General features: G+C 39.4%; 1 protein-coding gene across 8 annotated transcripts in view; it reads right to left on the reverse strand.

The window, feature by feature from the left end:
* The window catches only part of clcn3 (chloride channel 3), a 43,436-nt gene that overhangs the window by 16,329 nt on the left and 4,639 nt on the right, over nt 1-22,468 (reverse strand). For 3 of the 8 annotated variants that reach the window (XM_079453055.1, XM_079453054.1, XM_079453051.1), the window contains exons 1-8: nt 17,653-17,815; nt 8,756-8,922; nt 8,226-8,325; nt 3,997-4,184; nt 3,778-3,900; nt 3,241-3,447; nt 810-890; nt 383-635 (exon numbers count right to left, since the gene is read on the reverse strand). In XM_079453055.1, the coding sequence (XP_079309181.1) occupies nt 383-635; nt 810-890; nt 3,241-3,447; nt 3,778-3,900; nt 3,997-4,184; nt 8,226-8,325; nt 8,756-8,922; nt 17,653-17,734 (1,201 nt within the window). In that variant the 5' untranslated portion in view covers nt 17,735-17,815. Of the gene's footprint in view, nt 1-382; nt 636-809; nt 891-3,240; nt 3,448-3,777; nt 3,901-3,996; nt 4,185-5,554; nt 6,168-6,560; nt 6,693-8,225; nt 8,326-8,755; nt 8,923-17,652; nt 17,816-22,031; nt 22,208-22,468 lie in introns of those variants that run through there. The other 5 variants (XM_079453053.1, XM_079453050.1, XM_079453057.1 and 2 more) reach the window with 4 other exon arrangements.

The raw sequence follows: 22,468 nt of genomic DNA on the forward strand, positions 1-22,468 counted from the left end.
ATATTCAACTTGTGATATTAACATTATTTAATTTTCATAATATAAAAAAACAGTTCATCCAAACATTTACATTTTATCGTAATTTACACTCATGCCATCCATCATAAAAGCCATCATTAAATGGTACCATTAGATTTTGTGTACCTCATAAAACATTTGGTTTAAATTTCACTAAATAAGCTCAAAACAAATACATTTCTTATATACCTATCGTTTAACTTACGATTATTTTTTGGAGCGTTAACATGTTGGGTGGTATACGTGGACATAAACTGAACATATTTTTGTCAAACTTTTAAAAGTATATACAATAGTAAATGAATAGAGAATATTCTTTATGGGTGAACCATTTCATTAATATCACATTACAGTAAATTTTTACCAAAGCGTGTGGATTTGCGGCGCCGGCACCAGGCGATATTAGCCCGAATGAAAAAGGCTCCCCATAGGCCACCGAACACCCCCAACAGGATGAAGGGGAAAAGTTCAAACAGGTACCAGGGTGTGTGGTACTCAACATAGAAAAGCACCAGCCGGCTGTTCCCAAATGGGTTAATGGAGCGCAGCACAAATGCTGCCACCAGAGCAGCAAAGAACGAGCGCCACAGAGTCTTTAGTGGGAAGTAGTAACTGACCTAAGGGGAAAGACAGCAGTAACTCAGTTAAGCTAAATACAGTTTTTAAGGCGTGCAACTAGTCTTGGAATTGGTACCAATTTGTAATGCATACAATCTGTTATATTGATTCTGTAGAAAAGTGTTATGAAGTTTCGACATTACACATGTTTTAGATGAAGATGTAAAACTCACTTCCTCTAAACTGAAAAGTACTCCCCCTATAGGAGCTCCGAAGGCAACAGACACACCAGCAGCTGAAGCTGCAGATAAAACCTGCAAAGATAGAAACACAGGATCATGGAAAAGTTGCATAAAACAAATAAAAACAATTGACATTAACCTGTCAGAAAAAAAGGTGGAACTTAATTTTTGGGTCAAAATTGGGTTCTTTAAATGATTAACCTATAACCTATTGCCTATAATCTCTGAAAATATCTTGGCAAAATTAAATGTATAGTGGCAAGCTAAGGACATGCTCGACAGAGGTGCAAAATCTCTGCACAGATTTCCCTCACTTATCACCACAAAGACCGTTCACATATCAAAGTACATTAAGAATTTAGGTCCAGTGTAAACTAAGGTATGCACAGTTTTTTGCAGCGTTATCATGAGATGGCGGAGCTCGCCATCTGAAGCACCATGAGTTTTCCGCCTTTGGAACTCGAACAGGTTTTAAAAGTTCAGAGACTATCATGACAAATCAGGGATGCTAACAGGTGAGAACATTGCGTGGGTCAGGCGGTTCTAGGTTGAGTGGATATCCAGGGCTTAGCCGAGAGATATCAATGTGGAGCTTTACTGTGGCTCAATGGTTAGAGCCTGGCGCTAGCAATGCCGAGGTCATGGGTTCAATCCCAGCAACTTGCACATAGTCAGAAACAAGTGTATAGTACAATGCAATGTAAGTGGCTTTGGATAAAAGCATCTGCCAAATGCATAAATGTAAAATGTTCCATGTCTAAGAAATAATGAAAAACGCAAGCCAGGCCACTTTCTCGTTTTTCATAGCACTCGGGAGCATGGGCTGTTGTGGCATCTGCCGCTGCTAAGCAACCATGAGCACACTCGCCATGAAGGTTTCGGCAAAAGGATACATGGAATTTCAGCACCGACTTGCTGAAAAGTGAAACGTGTATGTCGCACCACATATGTAAACTTATTTTATTTCATGTCTATAATATAATGAGTGCTACGGATTTAACTTTGAAGACGCTGAATTAAAGATATTCTTATCTAATATAATATTCATTTATAATTCATAATGTTCCAAAATATATATGTGCAAAACCGCGTTGCTCTGTTTGAGCGCGCTTGCCGCAAGTCTACTTTTAAAATAACAAACTTGCGTGTACAAAAGACATCAAATGTAAACGTCCTTAATAGTGATTCGTACAGGGCATGATATTAAAATGTATTTGGCTTAAGCCCCCTTTCTGTGTTCTCTTATATCATATGCTTGCATTTGATAAACAAATTCATATTACCAATCAAATGAAATCAGAGCATTGGAATAACACATACTGCACTTCGCGTTTTGCCACCTGCTAGGGCTGCATGATTAATTCGACAAAGCTGCACGTGATATGGTGAAACGCTGCGATTCTTCTGTGCAGTTTGTCAGAGAAGTATGGTTAAATGCTGCTGCATCTGAATGGCAGAGGGAGCTCTCACGCACAAACTTCAAATATGCACCCCAGAATAATCACAATGTATGCATACACGCATATAACTAGGAAATGCCATCTTCCTATCTTTCGAAATTCCATCTTTCAATCACTGTTCTTAAAGCCGCCTCAGGTATTTTCATGATAACGTCTAATTATAATGATGAATAGCTTTCCTGGAGCTCAGTGGTAAGAGCATTGCGTTAACAACGCAAGGTTGTAGGTTCGATCCCAGGGGATTGCAGATACCTATGTAAAATGTATAGGATAATGCTATGCAAGTCGCTTTGAATAAAAGCGTCTGCCAAATGCCTAAATGTAATGTAAATGTAAATGATGTTTGACTGGTATTGCACTTTCAAATGCATGTTGTAAGCAACTCAAACTCGCAGTGTTTTCAGATGGCGCATCGGCATTATCTACGTATCATGCTCATCAACAAGGTGTGCATAAAAACATCGCTGCCTTTGCGATTACGTAATAGCATTAGACAGACCGATTTAAGCATGATCTTAATGGCAATTGCAAATAATCGTGCAGGCCAACGGCCTGCCGCACCTTGCGGTTTAGCCAGAGCACTCTGAGCACCTAAAGCTTACAAAAAAGTACTGCGAGCAAAAAAGGGCTTGACATCATGCATGTTTTTTTCCATTGTCTAATCGAATGAATGGAAAAGCGGGGATTAATGTTTAAAATTTAACCGTTCTAATGTAGAAATATTAACTGACTCAATCTTTTTTTAATAGGCGACTATTCACTTGAGAGAGAGTCTAATACTTATTCTAGAGGTCGCATTTAGCGACTGCATACGTCATGATCGAGGTTGTATTACTGGGGAATTTTTTTTTATATTAAATTGTTAATACAGTTTGTAGAGTGACTTTTACTTGTAATACTTGACAGTTGTGTTTTTATTTTCATCGCCTTAGTGTCACAGAGTTCTGGTTCTAATGCCTAACCTCTCGCTTCTTGGCCTCGTTTTTGCTGTATTTGGGAAAGAGGTAGGAAAAGATGTTGCCACAGCAACAGGCGACGTGGACCAGCGGACCCTCCTTCCCGAGACTAAGACCTGATGCCACAGCCAATACCAGAGTGATGGTCTTTATCATCAAGGTCCATTTCCCCAAGTACCCTCGAATAATGAAGCCACTCAGAATAGTTTTAATCTAAAAGAGAGAAAAAAAAAGGTGAATTCAAAGTACAAAACAGACATGCACAATTACTCAAAGTCAACCCTATTCTACAATTCTACTTCACTTTAAGTTATTTGGCTGGTTAGCTTTTCTAACAAATGTGTCAGTGCACACACTAGTCTTATTTTGCAGTGTGCAGAGCAGAGTGCCTGATGTTGAAATCAACATTTTGGACCAACTGGATTGCAGACTGCAGACTAAGGTACTATACTGGAATATGCTCATGTCTGTATCTTTTACAATATCACGTCAAAATTGATGCAAAGACAGAAATCGTTGCTGTTAATTCATATGTAATTTGACCTCAGGTATTCCAGATCCACAGGCATAAGGGGCAAACACCTTCACCAATGACACGGCCAGGAAGGCAAAGGAAAGTGCCCAAAATGTGAACATGAAGTAGTTCATTATGTAGGAACCAGGACCCTAAAGGACACAAGAAGAAGAAAACAAACCCAGACTGAACATCAATGATGCTTTTTATCTGGTGCACGTTAATACAGAATCTCTTTAAGCTCTGACCTCAGCTTGCCCCAGAATGAGTTCGGCCCATGTCTTCCATTGGGGACACTTGTCTCTCTCAGCAAAGGTGGTCTCGTTGGAGCCCCAGCAGCACTGCTCATGATTAAACCACATTGCACTGAGACACACGCCCTCCTTCAGGTCGTTCATCCAGTCCGCGGCGATGTCTATCACACCGGCTAATGCACCTGGCGAAACGAGAGGGCAACTTCAGGTCTTGTAACAAGAGTTTTAAAAAAAAAATTAATTTCTGAACTCTAAAATTATTAAAATTTTTCTGGCTCAATTAGGTTTAAAATTCATGCACTTGTGATGTTCAAGTTTTGCTGTGAATATTTAACAGATATTGTTAAATATATCATCGCAACATAAACGCACTCTCTGAACTTACTGTATTTTAATTAAACTGAATGCCCAATAAAGCCAGAAGTTCATGCAATGTTTCTGTTGTCAGACATTAAATAATAATTACAGTCAAATGTTTATGTTCATGTGTCTAGTCAGTAATAATGATAGATGGTTGTAAACGTGTTTGTAATCATTAATTTATTTATTAATTCACTAACAACTAAGCAGTAGTTTGGTTATGAATGTGCCGTTTCTGAAGCTAATTGAGCGGAGAAGATGAATAGATATACATTTTCCACTCACTGAAAGTTAAGGTTTATCCAAAATAACGCTAGCTGCTATTGCTCTTTGAAGGAAAAAGCCTGTAATCACTGCACCACTGGTTTGTGTGCGCCTGTGTGTATGCGTGCATGCAACAAAGGGGAATGAGTGAGTGACAGATGCATGCTTTGCAGAATTAGATCAAGAAACATCGCCGCAAAAAAAGCAACAAAGATCATTGTGTTATAATGAACTATTAAAAAAATTCAGTTTGTTTTGAAACTCTGGCGATACGAATTAGACTGTGGCAGGCAGCTTTAAACTAATGCCTCGTTTATACACGCACCAGGCTCTGCACAGAGTATGGAAATTAATGGGAAACTTTGCGAACATGTTCAGGGCAGGGGTATCTATGGCCGCTCAATCATTCACAATCACATTCTGATGAAAGAAAATGATTGGATACAAACTCGACAAAAAGGGGAACAAATTTCCCTCATTGTAATTGATCAAAATGACAGACGACTTTTAGATTTTTCCAATGCTGGTAAAAACAAAAATCAATCAATGACAGAGAATTTATTGTTAATGCAACCTCTAGGTTTTCATTAAGGGTATCTCTGTATTTTGTGCCGTTGAGCCCATCTTCTATCCCACAGTCCCTGCTGCTGATAAACACATTCAACGCATGATGCTGTTGATTACACCACTTTTTTATGCATGTAGAAACAATTGGATTGTCAGGCTGAAATGCCAAGTGGAGTTGTGTATCATCCCCATAGCAGTGACAGGAAAAGCAATGTTTCCGAATGGCAGAACATTGGGATGTCATGTATATGGAAAAGAGCAGCGGTCCAAGCACTGATCACTGAGGCACCCCTGTATTGAGATGTTGGGACTCAGAGACCTCACCTCTCCAGGATACTCTAAATGAGAAGTAGTGACCTACCTGAGAGGTAAGACTTGAACCATTGTAGCACCATTCCAGAGACATCCATAGCCTTGAGTGTCAACAGGAGGATGGGGTGAACGATGTCAAAAGCAGCAGATAGATCCAGTAGGATGAGTACTAGTCCCCAACCATGGCCTGGAGGAGATGCGTGGTTAAAAGAAATGATCTTGGAAACTTCAGCTTCAGATAGGAGAGAGAAAGAGGGGAAGCAAGCATGTGTTTTTAGGAGAGTACGAGAGTCAGGCAAGTTGTTGATTTCAGAGTGATAGTACTGAGATATCAGCAGAGAAAGAAGAGACTGATAGAGACACAGGTCAGTAGGATCTTTAGATTTGCGCCACTTTCTCTCAGCTGACCAGAGCCTGGCGCGATGCACACAGAGAACATCACATAACCAGGGGCAGAAGGGGATGCACAGGCCTGCCTGGATGTAAGAGGGCATAAGCTGTTCAAGCAGGTAGTTAATGTGGAACAAAATCTCTGTGGCACTGATAGTATTCAACAGAGAGCTGTTCAGAGGGGGAGCGTGGCGGAGACTGCGGAGGATAAGCAGGAGGGAGAGAGTGAATGTAGGTTGTGACCAGTGGGGAAGCGTGTGTAGTGTCTGGAGAAGTTAGGTCGAGAGCAAGAGTTTTGAGGAAATTATCCATTATCAGGTGACCTGATAATGATGAGTGGAGCAGTAGCGTGTGTAGATAAGATCTAGTTTATTACCAGACAGGCAGAGTCGATGCGCTCTACATTCTTAGGTCTTCAAACAATGACGGCTGCATGGGATGATGCTGCCGCAGTGGTTAATTACACTTATGTAACCATCTAAATCACGCAATTGATTTCAGCAGGACATGCCTTACAATATCACAAAATAAACAGGCGAAACCAGCACGAGACTAGGCAGGAACAAACACTACTTCAACACATGGCACAGCGGTAGAAAACAAAGCAACGTTTCCTAGCAATGGCACTGCGTTGAACTCAATAAGACAAGAATCAATACACTTACACGCTTCCATAGACTTCTGCTAAACTGTTTCTCTGCTAAACTGTTTCGCCCGATCACCATCTTCTTTGTGGCTTTGAGGGTGAAGTCCATAGCTGCCCTGAGGTCCCTGAAGGAATCCGGCTCCTCCTTCCCCTTGTCGATTCTCTGGAGCAGCTGTGCCTAAAGACTTGGAATACTGCCTTGGTGTGCAGTGCTGAAACTGCCTCTCCTGCCGCAGCGTAGGCGTTGTCAGCCAGGTGCGCCGACATGCGGCAAGGCTTTGATGGAAGAGAAGCTTCCCTTCGTAGCGATGCTGTACACTGGCAAAGATGAGACGCTACGACATTCTCTACTTTGGAGAAAATCTCTGACTTGTACAGTTGAAGAATCTGAGTTATGCCGCACAGATGGTGCTTATTATAGCACAGGTGGCTCCGCCCCCCGCAGCACCTTGAACATCATTGGCCCAGACCATTTGGAATGCACTGGTGTTGTGCAATAAGGCTTCAGGAGGTTAGTGATTGGAGGATACCCCCATAGCGTCAGCTTCTGAAGCAATGTCGAAGTGAACCGTTCTCAAAAGCGATTTATCCAAAGACTGCATTGATACTGAATTTAGTCAACACACTAAATTAAATAAACTTTGCGACTGTTCTGGACAATCTAGCACAGATTTGTTCTACTCAAATTTTATTACTGGTGACCTGCAATAGACCATCGGTTACAATAACATCTGCAGACCTGTTATTGACTACTGAAATGAGCAGCAAAGACACCCCTCTGACTTGAGGGAATTATATTGTTTAAAGGCATACACATTAAAGGCTAATTTATTGTGAACCAATATAATTTAGTTGCAATAGGATAGATAGAAGTGTTATGGCCTAAGCCTTATTGGTGTTACTGTGGTATATTGTGTCTTTGTCTTCTGTGTTAATTTCTTAATCTGTGTTAGGCTCCGCCCCTGCGCACCTGAGACCTGTTGCACTGATGGCTCGTGCTGTGTATAAGTGGGGTGCAACGGAGGAAGAGAGGCGTCTGCGGTGAACTCCGTGAGCGTCATGATGCCTAGACCGAGAGCCAAGACAAACCGAGTTCTTTATGTCTATGTGTTGTAATTTAGTTCTATTTTTGGTCTGTTAGGTATGTTGAAGTCAGTGTGATTGGAGAATGAGTGTTACTGTGGAGAGTGAAGCGTGAGAGATGTGAGGTTATATTTATAATAAATCTGTGAAATTGCCGTTTGCCTTGCGTCTCCTCTTTATGTTGCTGACCCCTTTCTCACAACGAGCGTCATAGAATCAGGGGGTCGTAACAGAAGTGTACAGCGTCTGAATGCCACTCGTGTGCAACAAGCTAGTCATATGGCATTTTACAACAGGACAAAGTGTGCAGTTGACTGGCCCTACATTTCACTTCCCAAAATCATTTGAACATTAGTAATGCAAGCTAGACCTCAACACCAACATTACTGATCAATTTTCAAAGTAAATTATTGATTAACTTGTTCACCACATATCATGTGATATTAATTATTTTGTAATGAATTACCAATGCTATAATATATAAATACTGTTGCACAATTACACTGTCCATCCATATAAATGACTCAATACACTTTATTTTTTTTCCTTACAGCAAAACGAAAATCTAAATCTGGTGATGATCCTTGAACCGTGTGCTTACCTGACGCAAGACCTGTTAGCGTGACCACCAGCCACCCTGACCATGCATCATACAGGCTCTTGGTAAACTCCCATGCGGATTCCTTCTTTTTACTGTTTATCTAAAAAATGCATACAAGAAGCAAATCTTTGTCACAAAAAACATTACTACAACTGTTGATTTGTTAAACCAAAGTTTAACAAGTGAAGACGGGAGGTAATTTGATTAAATTTTTCATTCAGCCATGTCTCCCACTCTGTGTGCATTCTAGGAAACGAATGAAAGCCTTTAAGTTGAATGTATGAGCAAGCCCAATTTATTACTACTGCATGTTTTGCTAGGTATTTAAATGTGCATTCAAATATAGTGTAATTATATTTAATTGAAATATTAACATAATTTAAATCAATGTTGTAAAAACCTTACGTAACTTATGTGACTTATTTTGAATTGTGATGCTCCAATTTCATGTTGTATGCATTGCTTATCCATCAGATGTTCGCTCCAGGTTTTCTTTAACGTGGTGAGTGGAGTAAAAGTTGATGCATTACCTTGCGATGGCGCTCTCTGTCTTTGCACTTTTCTCTGACCCAGTCAATAGTGTGGAAGTCATCATAGGTGCCCACCCCTGGAATAGGCTCATCCAGCAGATCGAGCAAGTGGGTGGAAATGCTGGCTCCTCCACCACCACCACCATTAGACATGGTGTAGTTTGACCCTTATGTAACAGAGATGGAAAAAGTCACTTCAAGACAGGCCAAAGGAGAGAAACAAAGTGACCAAGGTAGAGTTTGAAGTTGTAATGTGATATAATAAAGATTTTTAATTGAAAAATAAACATTTAAATAATATAAAAGTTACAGTTTCGATTTATAAAGCAGAAAATTACAATGTACTAATCCCAAGAGACACATTTAGTGTTTTAGTAGTTTTTTTTCACATGAAAGAAATGTTGTGCATAGCAGAATCATCCATCCACAAATTCAACGATTTGACTGGACAAAGAAAACAGACCCTACAAGACAGTTGAATGTGTAGAGCCCCATGTAGCTTCAGTGAGCATTTTAAATAATATATTTTAAACAATAATTGCAACATAACTAGGCTTGTATGTGATGAATTTCATCTCAAAACTATTAAATAAAAGGATGCGCAATAGCTGTGAACGTGATACATGTTACGCATGTATTTTACTATCCACACAGAAATGCTTTATGATTTGAATCTGTGAAATTTAGATTTTTATAAACATGAGACGATTTGTACAAAGAGAGACATATTTTTGATAAAATTCCACTTTATACAACTCGGGTTGCACTAGGGATGGGGTGTCGACTCTTAATGTCCCTAAAGGCGGATTCCACTCCTTTTTGACCCAGTCATTTTTCATGTTATCGTTGACTCACATCTTTCTGATTGCATAACATTTAAAAACCAATCATGTTTAAGGTAAAAGTCATACCTCTATGACTACACATTTACATCATATCCAGAACACTGTGGTAATCAGTGACTGAGCGACACCTACTGTCACGCAATATTTCCCGTTCATTCATGACCTTCAATCTGATAACATTAAATTCTCACATTCTTATTATAAAAACTATCAAAGATTTCATCCATCCCTATTCAAGCTTTTATACAACTGTTAAGACTTTGTAAGTTGCTTTGAATTAATGTGTCGCGACGGTCAGAGGTGTATTAAGACCTCATGGTGCACCTGGGCAACATCCCCCCAACCACCCACCTACGCAATAATCCACTCATTAGAAGATGTTTAAATTTAAAGATTTTATAAGAATGAAAGTCAGCAATTTACGATATACTATTTTACAAGAATTACACATTAACATGGAACTTTTGTAGAATAGAACACAAAAAAAACTTTTTAATATTTTAACAATTAGGCCTACTGTAGTTAAGGGGCACCTGCTTTCTGTTGTAATGTTACATTTCTTGTTTTGAAGTATTGAAAAAATCAGGTGTAAATGTTGTGCGTGCCACAAGTTTGGGCTACAGGGACATACATAACCTGTGTATAGTTTGCATGCATGTATTGACATTAGGGAGACAATGGAACAATGGACAGATTTTCAGGACATTAAGACTTTAATTCACCAAAGTGGCATTCACCAAATTACAATGTATAGCAAAGTTATTTATAAAAATAACATAAAACGTAATTATTACCATTTTAACTGCTAGAGAGATGCACAAAACAGACGGTTAAATTGCACAAAGCGATTCAAACGCAGTATGTTTATATTCTTCTTACAGACTCCTAAATTATCACATAAGTACTGCAATAAAAGTGTACTTCACTAAAAAGTACACATATAAATTGATTGCTATAGTGATGACACCGTTCTTCACTTTCACTTTAAAATGCAGGTTTGAAACTGAAATAGTGCCCTTACCTCCACACACTATAAGCATACATTATCGGCACTATACCATCTTATTTATTTATAATACCTTTATTAATCAGTGCAAATCCCCCAATTTTTAGTCGCTACAACAACAATGTGCTCTGCGCCATTCCTATTCCATCTATTTGAAGTTTAAAGTGTACACGAAAGACGACTTGCCTCATAACACTCACTTAATTTGCCGAATGATAGTTCACTCAAATCTATGTAACTAAGCAGATAACATGGGCGAGAATGTTGGCGGAGGCGTGTCGAAAAAGTGTGGGGGAATTCCCGCACATGGCACCATGCCTATTTAGCGCAGATGCGTGACTGAAGTCTTAAAAAACAAGTGCTTATGTACATATATTTTTTTTTAGTTTGTAATGCTGGTTTATTTGGTGGCCCTTAAGTCTTGGTGCCCCTATGGTTAATCCACCACTGGCGACGGTCAGGCTTTGCTTAAATGTGAATGTGTGCGCATTACTGGACACAAATCAAAATCAAGTTTGTGGAAACAATTCATTAGGAATTTCATCCAGTTTAAAAACATGTTCTCTTTGCAGGATTATTATTATTGCATAATTGTCAGATCTCCTACCCACTATTAATTCAAGCAATTGCGGTTCCAGATTTGCCGCTATTTCACAACAAACACTAAAATGTGTCATGCGCAAGGCTGAATCTTCTACCATACCACAACAAATCCCTCCACCCCTAGTGTCACCGGTACAACCAGTGTTTTTACATGCCTCCACACAGTCTAAGGTAATGACTATGATGCGTCTTGTCATCCAATTGACCCTTTGCCTGGAGTTTGATTGACAGGCTACCGGACCAATCACAAAGGTGACATTACGAGCCCCCCCTGTAGCTATTCGCCATATTGTCCAACAATCAAACCATGGAGTTTAACCGGATGCGCAATATGCGGTTTAAAGAATACTATGAACATAAAACCCAGCTAAAATTCATGTCACTGGTGAATGTTTTTGTTATAATGTACAACAACTTAAAACGGACTCATACAAGAATACTTGTACTTCCAGAGTTTTACCTCATAGATTGACTGCATCTAATCCACACTGCGAAAATTTTATCGGAGGTCAAATTAGATGTTTATGGTCATAATCACAGTTTCACCCGTTGTCTAAACGTGTCAGGAACCAATTGTGCATTCCAGACACTCTGTCGTTATGGCAAGCAAAGTACGTTATCTTTATTTTATTTACTTTATTCTGAGTCACTTTCACATCCTGAATATGTACTTCAACTAGGGCTGTGGGATTTAGGAAAATACAATGGGGCAAAAAAGTATTTAGTCAGCCACCAATTGTGCAAGTTCTCCCACTTAAAAAGATGAGAGAGACCTGTAATTTTCATCATAGGTACACATCAACTATGAGAGACAGAATGAGAAAACAAAATCCAGAAAATCACATTGTCTGATTTTTAAAGAATTTCTTCCCAAATTATGGTGGAAATTAAGTATTTGGTCACCTACAAAAAAGCAGGATTTCTGGCTCTCGCAGACCTGTAACTTCTTCTTTAAGAGGCTCCTCTGTCCTCCGCTCGTTACTAGGGATGTACCGATCCGATACTCTGGATCGGATTTGGCTCCGATCCATACCTTTTTGAAAGGATCGGGTATCGATCATGCGCGAGTCAGTACAACCGATCCAAATCCGATACCAAATTACCAGCAATTGTTGAACGGGGAGCTGTATTTAAGTAAATAGAAAACGTTCGTTTATTTTGAGAAAAATGCATTTACTTAAAAATAATAATTAAATACTTTGAAATTTATTTTGCGTAATGGCCCGACAGGCGAGTTTAGTGGGGAGACCTTTCAGGACCCAACTTTATGCCTATATGGAAATTTCAGCGCGTTGAAGATGTCGCAGATGTGGAAATATTTCACGCTTGAAACAACAGAAAGCAGCACAGCTGCCAGTGTGTAAGTACTGTTGCGCGTTACAACACGACACATTTAATCAAACATCTTCAGAAGCATCACGGAAAAGATCACGAAGAGTTTGTACAAGCGAAACGCAAAAAGGACCAATTAAAGCACCAAACCTTGCAGGAATTATTTCAAAGGCAAGAAAAACTTCACAAAGACGACAAAAAAATCTGTAAAAATCACAGAAAAGTTGTGGAATTTATTGTACTAGATAATCAGCCTCTCTCTGTTGTGGAAAATGTAGGCTTCCGTCGCCTGAACCGCGTTAGTTTACCATCGCGTAAATACATTTCTGAAACAGCTTTGCCCGAGTTATTCTATAGTGTCGTCGCATGTTGCGGATCAGTTAAAAGATGTAAAATCTTTGAGCTTCACTGCTAATATTTGGAGCTCCGACGTGTCCCATGTCCCTTTTGAGTTTAACCGCGCATGGGATGGATTCTGGTTACGCATTGCAGAGTGCTGTGCTACATGCTAAAGAGTTGCGAGGATCACACAGAAGCAGCGTGATTTCAGCTTCAATCAAAGAAATGCTGGATGGTTGGAAAATACAGATTGTCATTTGGATGACTCCATAGCTTGATTAAATGTAATTTATTTCAATTATAAGTTTAGCACAGTGTTCTTAATAAAGATGTCCGTCATACTGTGTATATTATTTATCTAAGTTTTGATGTATTTCATGAATATGCAAAGCTTGACTTTAAGCAGATAAATTTAATGACTGTGTGAGTTACAGACATTCTAAACCTGAAAAGGTCAACAATAACTGATATCGGATTTGGATCGGTATCGGCCGATATTTGAAAGTTAAATATCGGAATCGGATCGGCAGAGAAAAACTGGTATCGGTGCATCCCTACTCGTTACCTGTATTAATTAACCTGTTTAAACTCTTTATCAGTATAAAAGACACCAGTCCACAACCTCAAACAGTCAAGACTCCAAACTTCACTATGGCCAAGACCAAAGAGCTGTCAAAGGACACCAGAAACAAAATTGTAGACCTGCACCAGGCTGGGAAGAATTAATCTGCAATAGGTAAGCAGCTTGGTGTCAAGAAATCAACTGTGGGAGCAATTATTAGAAAATGGAAGACATACAAGACCACTGATAATCTCTCTCGATCTGGGGCTCCACTCAAGATCTCACCCCGTGGGGTCAAACTGATCACAAGAACAATGAGCAAAAAACCCAGAACCACCACACGGGGGGACCTAGTAAATGACCTGCAGAGAGCTGGGACCAAAGTAACAAAGGCTACCATCACATTACGCCGCCAGGGACTCAAATACTGCAGTGCCTGATGTGTCCCCCTACTTAAGCCATTATATGTCCGGGCCCATCTGAAGTTTGCTAGAGAGCATTTGGATGATCCAGAAGAGGATTGGGAGAATGTCATATGGTCAGATGAAACCAAAATATAACTTTTTGGTAAAAGCTCAACTTGTGTTTGGAGGAGAAAGAATGCCGAGTTGCATCCAAAGAACACCATATCTACTGTGAAGCATGGGGGTGGAAACATCATGCTTTGGGGCTGTTTTTCTGCAAAGGGACCAGGACGACCGATCCGTGTAAAGTAAATAATGAATGGGGCCATGTATTGTGAGATTTTTAGTAAAAACTTCCTTCCAACAGCAAGGGAATTGAAGATTGAACAAGGCTGGGTCTTTCAGCATGACAATGAGCCCAAACACACCACCCGGGCAATGAAGGAGTGGCTTCGTAAGAAGCATTTCAAGGTCCTGGAGTGGCCTAGCCAGTCTCCAGATCTCAACCCAACAGAAAATCTTTGGAGGGAGTTGAAAATCCGTGTTGCCCAACGATAGCCCCAAATCATCAATTCTCTAGAGATCTGCATTGAGGACTGGGCCAAACTACCAGCAACAGTGTGTAATACATTTGACCACTCTGTCATTACATTTGACCTCTGTCATTGCCAACAAAGGGTATATAACAAAGTATTGAGATGAACTTTTGTTATTGACCAAATACTTATTTTCCACCATAATATGCAAATAAATTCTTTAAAAATCAGACAATGTGATTTTCCGGATTTCTCTCTCATCCTGCTGAAATAAAGCAAAAAACATTTTAGAAATTCTAATTGTTTCCATTTAAACCATTACAAAAAACGTTTCGACAAGTTTTGCAGCAGCAGCGAAGATGAGTTAATTGGTTTTTGCCTGAATGAGCAAAGGAAGAGAAAAAACGATATTGGTTTCTCCCTATTCTTGAGAAGAGCACGGGGAGTTTAAAAGATTGATCCAGGAGTTAAAGCTGTACCACAATCGTTTTCATCGTTACTTCAGGACGATGGTCTCGCGTTAATTAGTTACCAAATGGTTTTATGCATTTGCATTGCAGCTGTACTATTTAAACAGTTGCAAAATATGTGCACACTTGACTTGATGTTTGTTTACATGTGCCTGTGCTTTCTACCTACAAGCAAAACCGCTTAGTTATGTATATAAATAAAAAAAGACATTTAAGAAACTGATTGTATTTGTTGACTTTTACTGGTACCACTAATATATTTGTAATATCCCATACTACAACATAACATGTTGTATTCATACACTGCTCAAAAAAATTAAGGGAACACCTGATCCTCACAGCTCAACACAAAGTCAGTTAACCCTCAGGACTATCAATCAACCAGGTAAGTAAGCATAAGTGATTGTGAACCATTTTCACTTGTTTTGGTGCAAACAAAAGTGACAACAGGTACACTGGAGAGGCAACAACAAGGGAGGTCTGGGGAGGACCATTCTCAGAGGGTCTTACAGACCTCCACGTGCTATGAAGTATTGGGATGAAATCCTCAACTCTATTGTAGGATCTTATGCTGGTGCAGTGCAGAGCCCTCCTGGTGCATGGTAATAGCCGACTTTATGTGGCCAGAGTCTCTAGGCTGTTTCTGGATGATGAAGGCATTGATGACATTGACTGGCCCCTCACGTTCCCCAGACCTAAATCCAGTTGAGAACCTCTGGGATCTCACGTATCCAAAGGCATTAAGTAGCACCATAGACTGCCGAGTAGATCACTTATGCTCTGATCCAGGTCTGAGAGGAGATTTCACAGGAGACCATGTGCCATCTCCTCAGGAGTACAACCATACATTGCGGGGAGTTCATACGGACACGTAGGGCCATGAACATTACTCACTAACATTATGAGTTACTGTGGTAAAACTTTAAGTTGAATGAGCCAATATTTTAAAAAAATTATAGTGATTTTACTGTAATTCCTGCCCTGAATGTGTTTTGGATTTCATTGACCATTGTCCCATTATTTTGTTCTCACAAGTTAAGCAAAGTATGTAAAATGAAGAGATTTAACCTGGATATTTTGTTCATTGAGATCTAATGTAGTGTGATTTGGGTGTTCCCTTTATTTTTTTGAGCAGTGTATATATACATATAGAAAACAGTACTTAAATTTATGTAGACCTAAAACCAGAAAGGAAAAAAAGAAATACGGTCTACCAGCCAAATAACCATAGTGATGTTAAGTAAATATGTTGAATTACATTAGGATGTGCTCCTATGCACATGCTAAGTGCTGTAAGTGGTATGATGAGGAACACACACACGTTGTTATGTGACATTTCTGTTTGCTCAGAAGAAAAAGCTCTAAAACTCAGCTGGAATAATCTTTTCACATCTTGTCTTTTTCCATCGATAACAGTATTGATAAGTACCAGTATCGTTATATATGTATCGATATCGATAAAATCTTAACGATACCCATCCCTACTTGAGACAGCGCTGAATCATTTCCAATCAGTTCACAACAGGAATGAATGACAGGTGAATGCACTTGTTAAGTTTATGTGAAGTTATCTTTACATTGTGTAGTGAACATGATGAGAAGTGTCCTTAATACACAATAAAATCATCATAAGAACTTAAGACGATCCCTTTCGTTTTGCTTTAACACTATAAAACATATACTTTTTCATTCAAAATGACAAGGACATTTTCTGTTGGTTCAAGTGAATTCATCACTTATTTGGTTTGGTGTATTAAGTTTAAACAGTCTCTATGTAGCACTTAAAGCTTCTCTGTAGGCTCTCCCTCTTTTTAGATGAGGAGCAGGACCAAAACCTCTAATCTGCAGTAAAATGCATACACAGGTAGAATTTTAAAACTATTTTATTTACATTTCTGTACAAATGCAAACACATTTAAAACTGTTCCACAGAATTCTGCAGGTTTTGCCAAAATTTCAGCACAGAATTAACAGAAAAGTCTGCAGATTCTGAAATGAAAATGAAACTGCATTTTGAATTAAGTCTATTTATTATTAAAGTATTTGTCAGTGATACATATATTTTGTGGAAAAATCTCAATAATTGCATGCCAGTCTGATTTAAGTTGTGCCCCTAAATTTTCTGCTTGCACTCCTAAAAATGTCAGTCAGGGGCTACAGTGCTCCTAGAAAACAAACATAGTGTTTGGTTACAAAATTAGATAACTCCGTTTTTAAAAATCTTTAAAAATCATATTGTATCATGCACAATAATAAAACATGATTTTTGAAAGAAGTTATCTCATCTTGGAACCAAACTCTTCAAATTTACAATTTTCTATAATGACTTTACAATCTTTCATGTTTGGGAATAAATGGGGATAAATGATCTGGGTGTCATTACGACATTCTTGAATAATACCTTCCACTTGACTAGACTTAACATTACCATATTCCTTATGCTACTGCAGGTAATAGAGATGCTGTAGCAGATTTTGGTTAATACATCTCAAGCAAAATGCAACACACAGCGATACAAAACACAACATGCAAATACTAACGTTGCACCATACACATCATAGCTGTTTTTTGATGAATAGGCCCAGGAGCTTACACACCCATATTATCTTCACACACACTACCGTGCAACACGTTTATGACAAGAACACCACACATACGCAAAAACATTCCTACGCGCTCTCGAGCACACGTCTAGTAATAAACGGCTCGGATTATTAATAAACGATGCCGGTCTCGATTAATCGGCCTTCGATAAATAAGGTGGGTGGGGTGATTAAGCCCAATATAAATTTCCCCGTACCTTTCTTGCTCAGTTCGTGCAGGGGGATCGTATCCCCTCCGCCGTCGTACGGTAAGTATGGGTCGGCGGAGTCCTCCTCCATACCGATGAACAGTTCACAGACGAACAGCAACGTCGGCCATGATCTGCACAGTGCTGCGTTTGTGAATATGAGTGCGTGCTTCTCTTCAACGCGTCAATGCGGCATCCCGCTGACGTCATCGCGTATCAGAGAACGTATAGCCGTTCAAAAACATTTGCTGCGTCCTAACTACTGTTTTTGTAATGTAAAGGTATTTACATTCTAGTGCGAAGCAAAACTGTATGCGCGCACTGGGACGAGCTGACGCAAAACGGAAGTGGCCGTTGTTGCCTAAACGAGTGGTTCGCAACATTTTTTGAGCAGGCTACTGGACCCCATGATGTCTCAAACCATCTTCCTAGACCCCAACCCCCGCGCTAACACCCCATCCCATGTTCTTTCCCCAGCACAACAACATAAATTAGGAAAATAAAAAGATGAGTAAAGACAGAAATGTCATATTTGTAATAAATGTAAGCCAAACTTAACGTAAATTACACGTGACCATTGAATGGTTTTCAGTTGTTTTAAAATGACACTATAATCACAATTATGTGGCCAAAACCTTTTCAGTATATCCATGGCAGGATAATCCAATGGGCAGTGTGTAATGCTCTTGCAAATGCCAGTGAGTTACAGTATGCAGGGAATTTTCTAGATGTTGCTGGTCCAGAAAAGCATAGTTGTGATGTTAAACCTGTTTGATGGATAATGTGAACAGGTGTTGATATTGTCCTTCGGGTTTTGATCATATTATGTAACTTGGCAATGTAATCCTGTGTAAAATGGAGGTGTTTCCTAAGTAGTACCCTGTGGGCTATTTCAAAACTTTATTGTGCGCCTGTACGTTTGGAGGGGTCTACAAGACACTTGTGCCCAGGGGCCCCTTAATTCTTAATCTAGGCCTGAGTATATCCAACAGTATAAACACACTTCACAGCAGTATATATATATGGACTTTGAACTCTGGTGTGCGATACCTGTGAGTTGCCCAATGTGCTCTGACGTGTACCTGACATGACGCATTCCTTACAACCGATCTAAACCGCTCCGCATAAGAGGCCAATCGGTCAGGTGTCAGGTGTAGGAAACAGATGAGTGATCTAACAAAGATTGCTGTTTGCACCCGTATGCTGCACAAGGTCTCTGTTCCACTTCTGAGTTCTGATCGATCCACGTGTTGAACTGATGAGGTGAAAGTGATTACTGTTTATTGCTAAGAGCTTAAGTTCATGAATATGGTAATGCATGGTTCTTTAATGAAAATAGGCTTGCTCCACTTTATGCGGTGGTGAAGTATTACAGACCCTCCCATCTCCCTATAATAAGAGTATCTCTAATAAGTGTCCATGGATTCACACTTGGAATATTTGCCGGAAACAGTAGCCCATACGGGTACCTTGAGAATACTAATTTCAGCATAGGCTAATATGATTTGGGACATACTAATTCTATTTTCGAATACTATTTAGGACGAATAGTACACGAATAGGAAGTGAATCTCTTAATTTATTTTCATAAAAAGTCTGATATTTTTGCTTTATTACACATTTGCAGTCCCCAGGTTTTCACTCAGAGTAAAGCTCTTGTCTATGTATGGTCACCAAGAGGTAAATTCAGGAGGATTAACCATGCTGAAAGGGTGATACAAGTCAATTGCTAAACAAATTCAACAAATTGTTCTTGTCCACACACACAAACACCTGCCACAGTTTTAATCACCATTTTTCCACCATTAATCTCTCCAGAATCTAGGACAGAATAAGTCATGTACACACAACCATGACAACAGCACTGGCACACACACTATTGCAGTACACACACTTAAACACATAATCTCCTACCATTTACCTTCAACGCTTGTCAATAATCCTCCAGTTGCCAGGTAAATGCCATGGAGCGTGCAGTGAGGTAACCCATTGGCTCTGTTGTGGTCTAACAATGCCTATGTTGAACATCAAAAAAGCCTTTGTTGCTGGTTAAGTGACATCACTGACCCCACATATCTCACGGGAAACACAGACCATTGATACAGTACACCTGCAAGAAGCCAGCGCCAGGAACCACCATAACACCGAGGTTTGAAGAATGCAACGTGAAGTCCGACACGACGTGAAGCACAAGAATAAGTCAAACTCAATACACGTTTAAACTTCCTGAAACGTTTTCTTCAAAGTGACAGCTCTGTCAAACTGGTTCCCATATGTTGTCTGTTTTAAGCCACGTCATTTATTCACACACGCTGAAAACCTACTGGTCTGACTAGCTAGGTATGTCGGCATGAACTTTCACTCAGTTATTCATCCTTCTAGTAGAGTCAGCAACAAATTGGAGTGTTTGACCTGCTGATCATTCCTGTATCAACCTCTCCTTAGTGATGTTGCCACAGGCTCGCGTCGGACAGGCAACTTTCTAGGTGCTGGACGGTCAAAGGGATTCAAAGAATCTGATAGGGCAGAGATTGTTGAATGGCATTGAAATGTGACACCTCCCATTACACAACCACAGAGACTCTTGTTGTGTTTTATCCAGGAAACAAAGGTTTGTGAGTCTGTCCGCTACGCTTGTACTGAGATGCTAATAAATAATGAACTTTCTAATGTGGGGCAAGACAAAACAGAACTATCATGCATCAAATCAATTCACATGACCTCCATACAGTAGCCAGTGAAGTCAAAGAAAATCAATTCTTTGTTTTTGAAAATGAAATTTTGTATAACATTTAAGCCTCCCCCACACTGATGAAGACACAAACACAAGGAGCTTTGTGTTCTACAGTAAGAAACCCAGTAGCAAATGTAGCATGTGGGCCAAAGTGCAGAAAACATTTTGATGAATCCAAATATGGTTTTATTTAATATGATCTTTTCATAATAAACACAAATAAGCAAATGTAAAATAGGCTTTAAAGCATTAAATGTAACTGCTTTGTTTATGTATGGACATGCTTGACCGGCTGTTATTAAATACAACACCACTTTCTTTGTAAAAATGTAAAAAAACAGCTGATATCGCAAAGGCTTTGATTCTGTGGTTTAAGCACAGCTCTTTGATCATTTGTAAGTACTCCTTAATCTAACATCACTACGAGATGCATTTGAAAAATCAACACACGTCAAACATCATCATTATAAATATTTTTTATTATCATGAAAATACCCGAAAATGTTTTGAGAACACCGATAGAATATGACCATTGGCATTTCCTACAACTATGTGTGTAAATCGTACTTCTGTAAATCATACTTCTTCCCATTTAACGAGTTTCTTTCGCAAGTGCCCTCTGACTTTCGAATGTGGCGGCATTTAACCGCAATTCATTGAGAAACTGAGCACAAGAATTGCATGATATATCTTCACACCCCTAAAATGTATTACAAGTTATACCACAGGGCTGTTGAATGCTTTAATCTGAAATTGGTTTACAACCGTTCTAGGGGTATGAATTAACCTATGATGGTGTTCCAGGTCTGCTGACCGCATAACAGTTCTATATCACTTCCACCAAGTTTAAACAACAGAAAGGTTAGTGTGGCCTTCAGGCCATTACCTCACATGGCTCCCTGCTCTTGATCTGACGTTTATAATGTTAAACTTTAATGTTAATGGAAACGCGTGCACAGTTTCATTTCAATTAACAAAGCATTTCAGAAACCATATAGAAATACATATACTGAAATAAAAAAATGAAATAACTGATATTCTACTGGTTTGTTTTCCTCTTCTTGCTGATGATAGAAACAATGCGAGAAATAAACAGACACATTTATTATCACTGGCTTTTATGTCACATTACTGCAAACACTGTCTCGCACTCTCTCAGTCACACACACAAACACCCCCACGTAGCGGTGGCTCAAGCTTCCGAGTGTGTTCGATTTAAAGGACGCATGAAAGTAATTCTACCATCAACAGCATTTTAAAGGCGATAACATGACAAACGTTGAACTCCGGACCATTAAATTATTTGAAAGTTAATGCACACCTAAGGTGTAACAGCCATTCGCTTCGGGTCGTGGCCACATTGCATCCTCGGGGGGGTGCATTAACTTTCGAAAAATTTAACGGCCCGTCGTCAATTATTCCTTTCATAATATGCTTTCCATAATGACGATATTACTTCCCAGGTGTAAGGGGTAAGCAGGCAAAAAGATTACGCCATAACTAAGAGAAAACTGGTTGAAAGATGCAAAACTGGTATTCAATCTTTGAATAAAAAATTTACTTTCACTGAAGTTTCTAAAGGTTAAAATTTGATGATCATGGCAAAGAAGAGCTTTGGATGAATGAAGGGTAGTTCAGCTCAAGTGTGGCCTACCTGGGGATGCGTCCCCGTCGAGCAGATTGTCGTCTTCTGTGGTTTGGAAGTCCATGATGACTCCAGCACCATCAAGAAGCTCTTCGTCACTGCTGGCACTGGTGATGCTGTTGTAGCTGTTTCTGCCGTAGCCTCTGTTAAACAACTGCTCAGACTCCATTTAGTAACACAACACCCTTAGAAAACAGCAACACAAACAGAGAGAGTCAACAAACTGCCAGAGATTAGCCATCATTGAAATATTCTCTCATTATTTAATCACACTCATGTCATCTGAAATGTATGTGACTCTGTTTTCTTCAGTTGAATACTTTGAATAATTGAATTAAAATGCTATCAGGTCATCTTATATCTTGATCAAAGTAATCCAAATGACTTCAGTGGCTTAATACATGTTTTCTAAAGCAAAATAAAATGTAATTTGGATTAATTTAATG

The sequence above is a fragment of the Barbatula barbatula genome, assembly GCF_947034865.1.
Source record: "Barbatula barbatula genome assembly, chromosome: 1".
Lineage (NCBI taxonomy): Eukaryota > Metazoa > Chordata > Actinopteri > Cypriniformes > Nemacheilidae > Barbatula > Barbatula barbatula.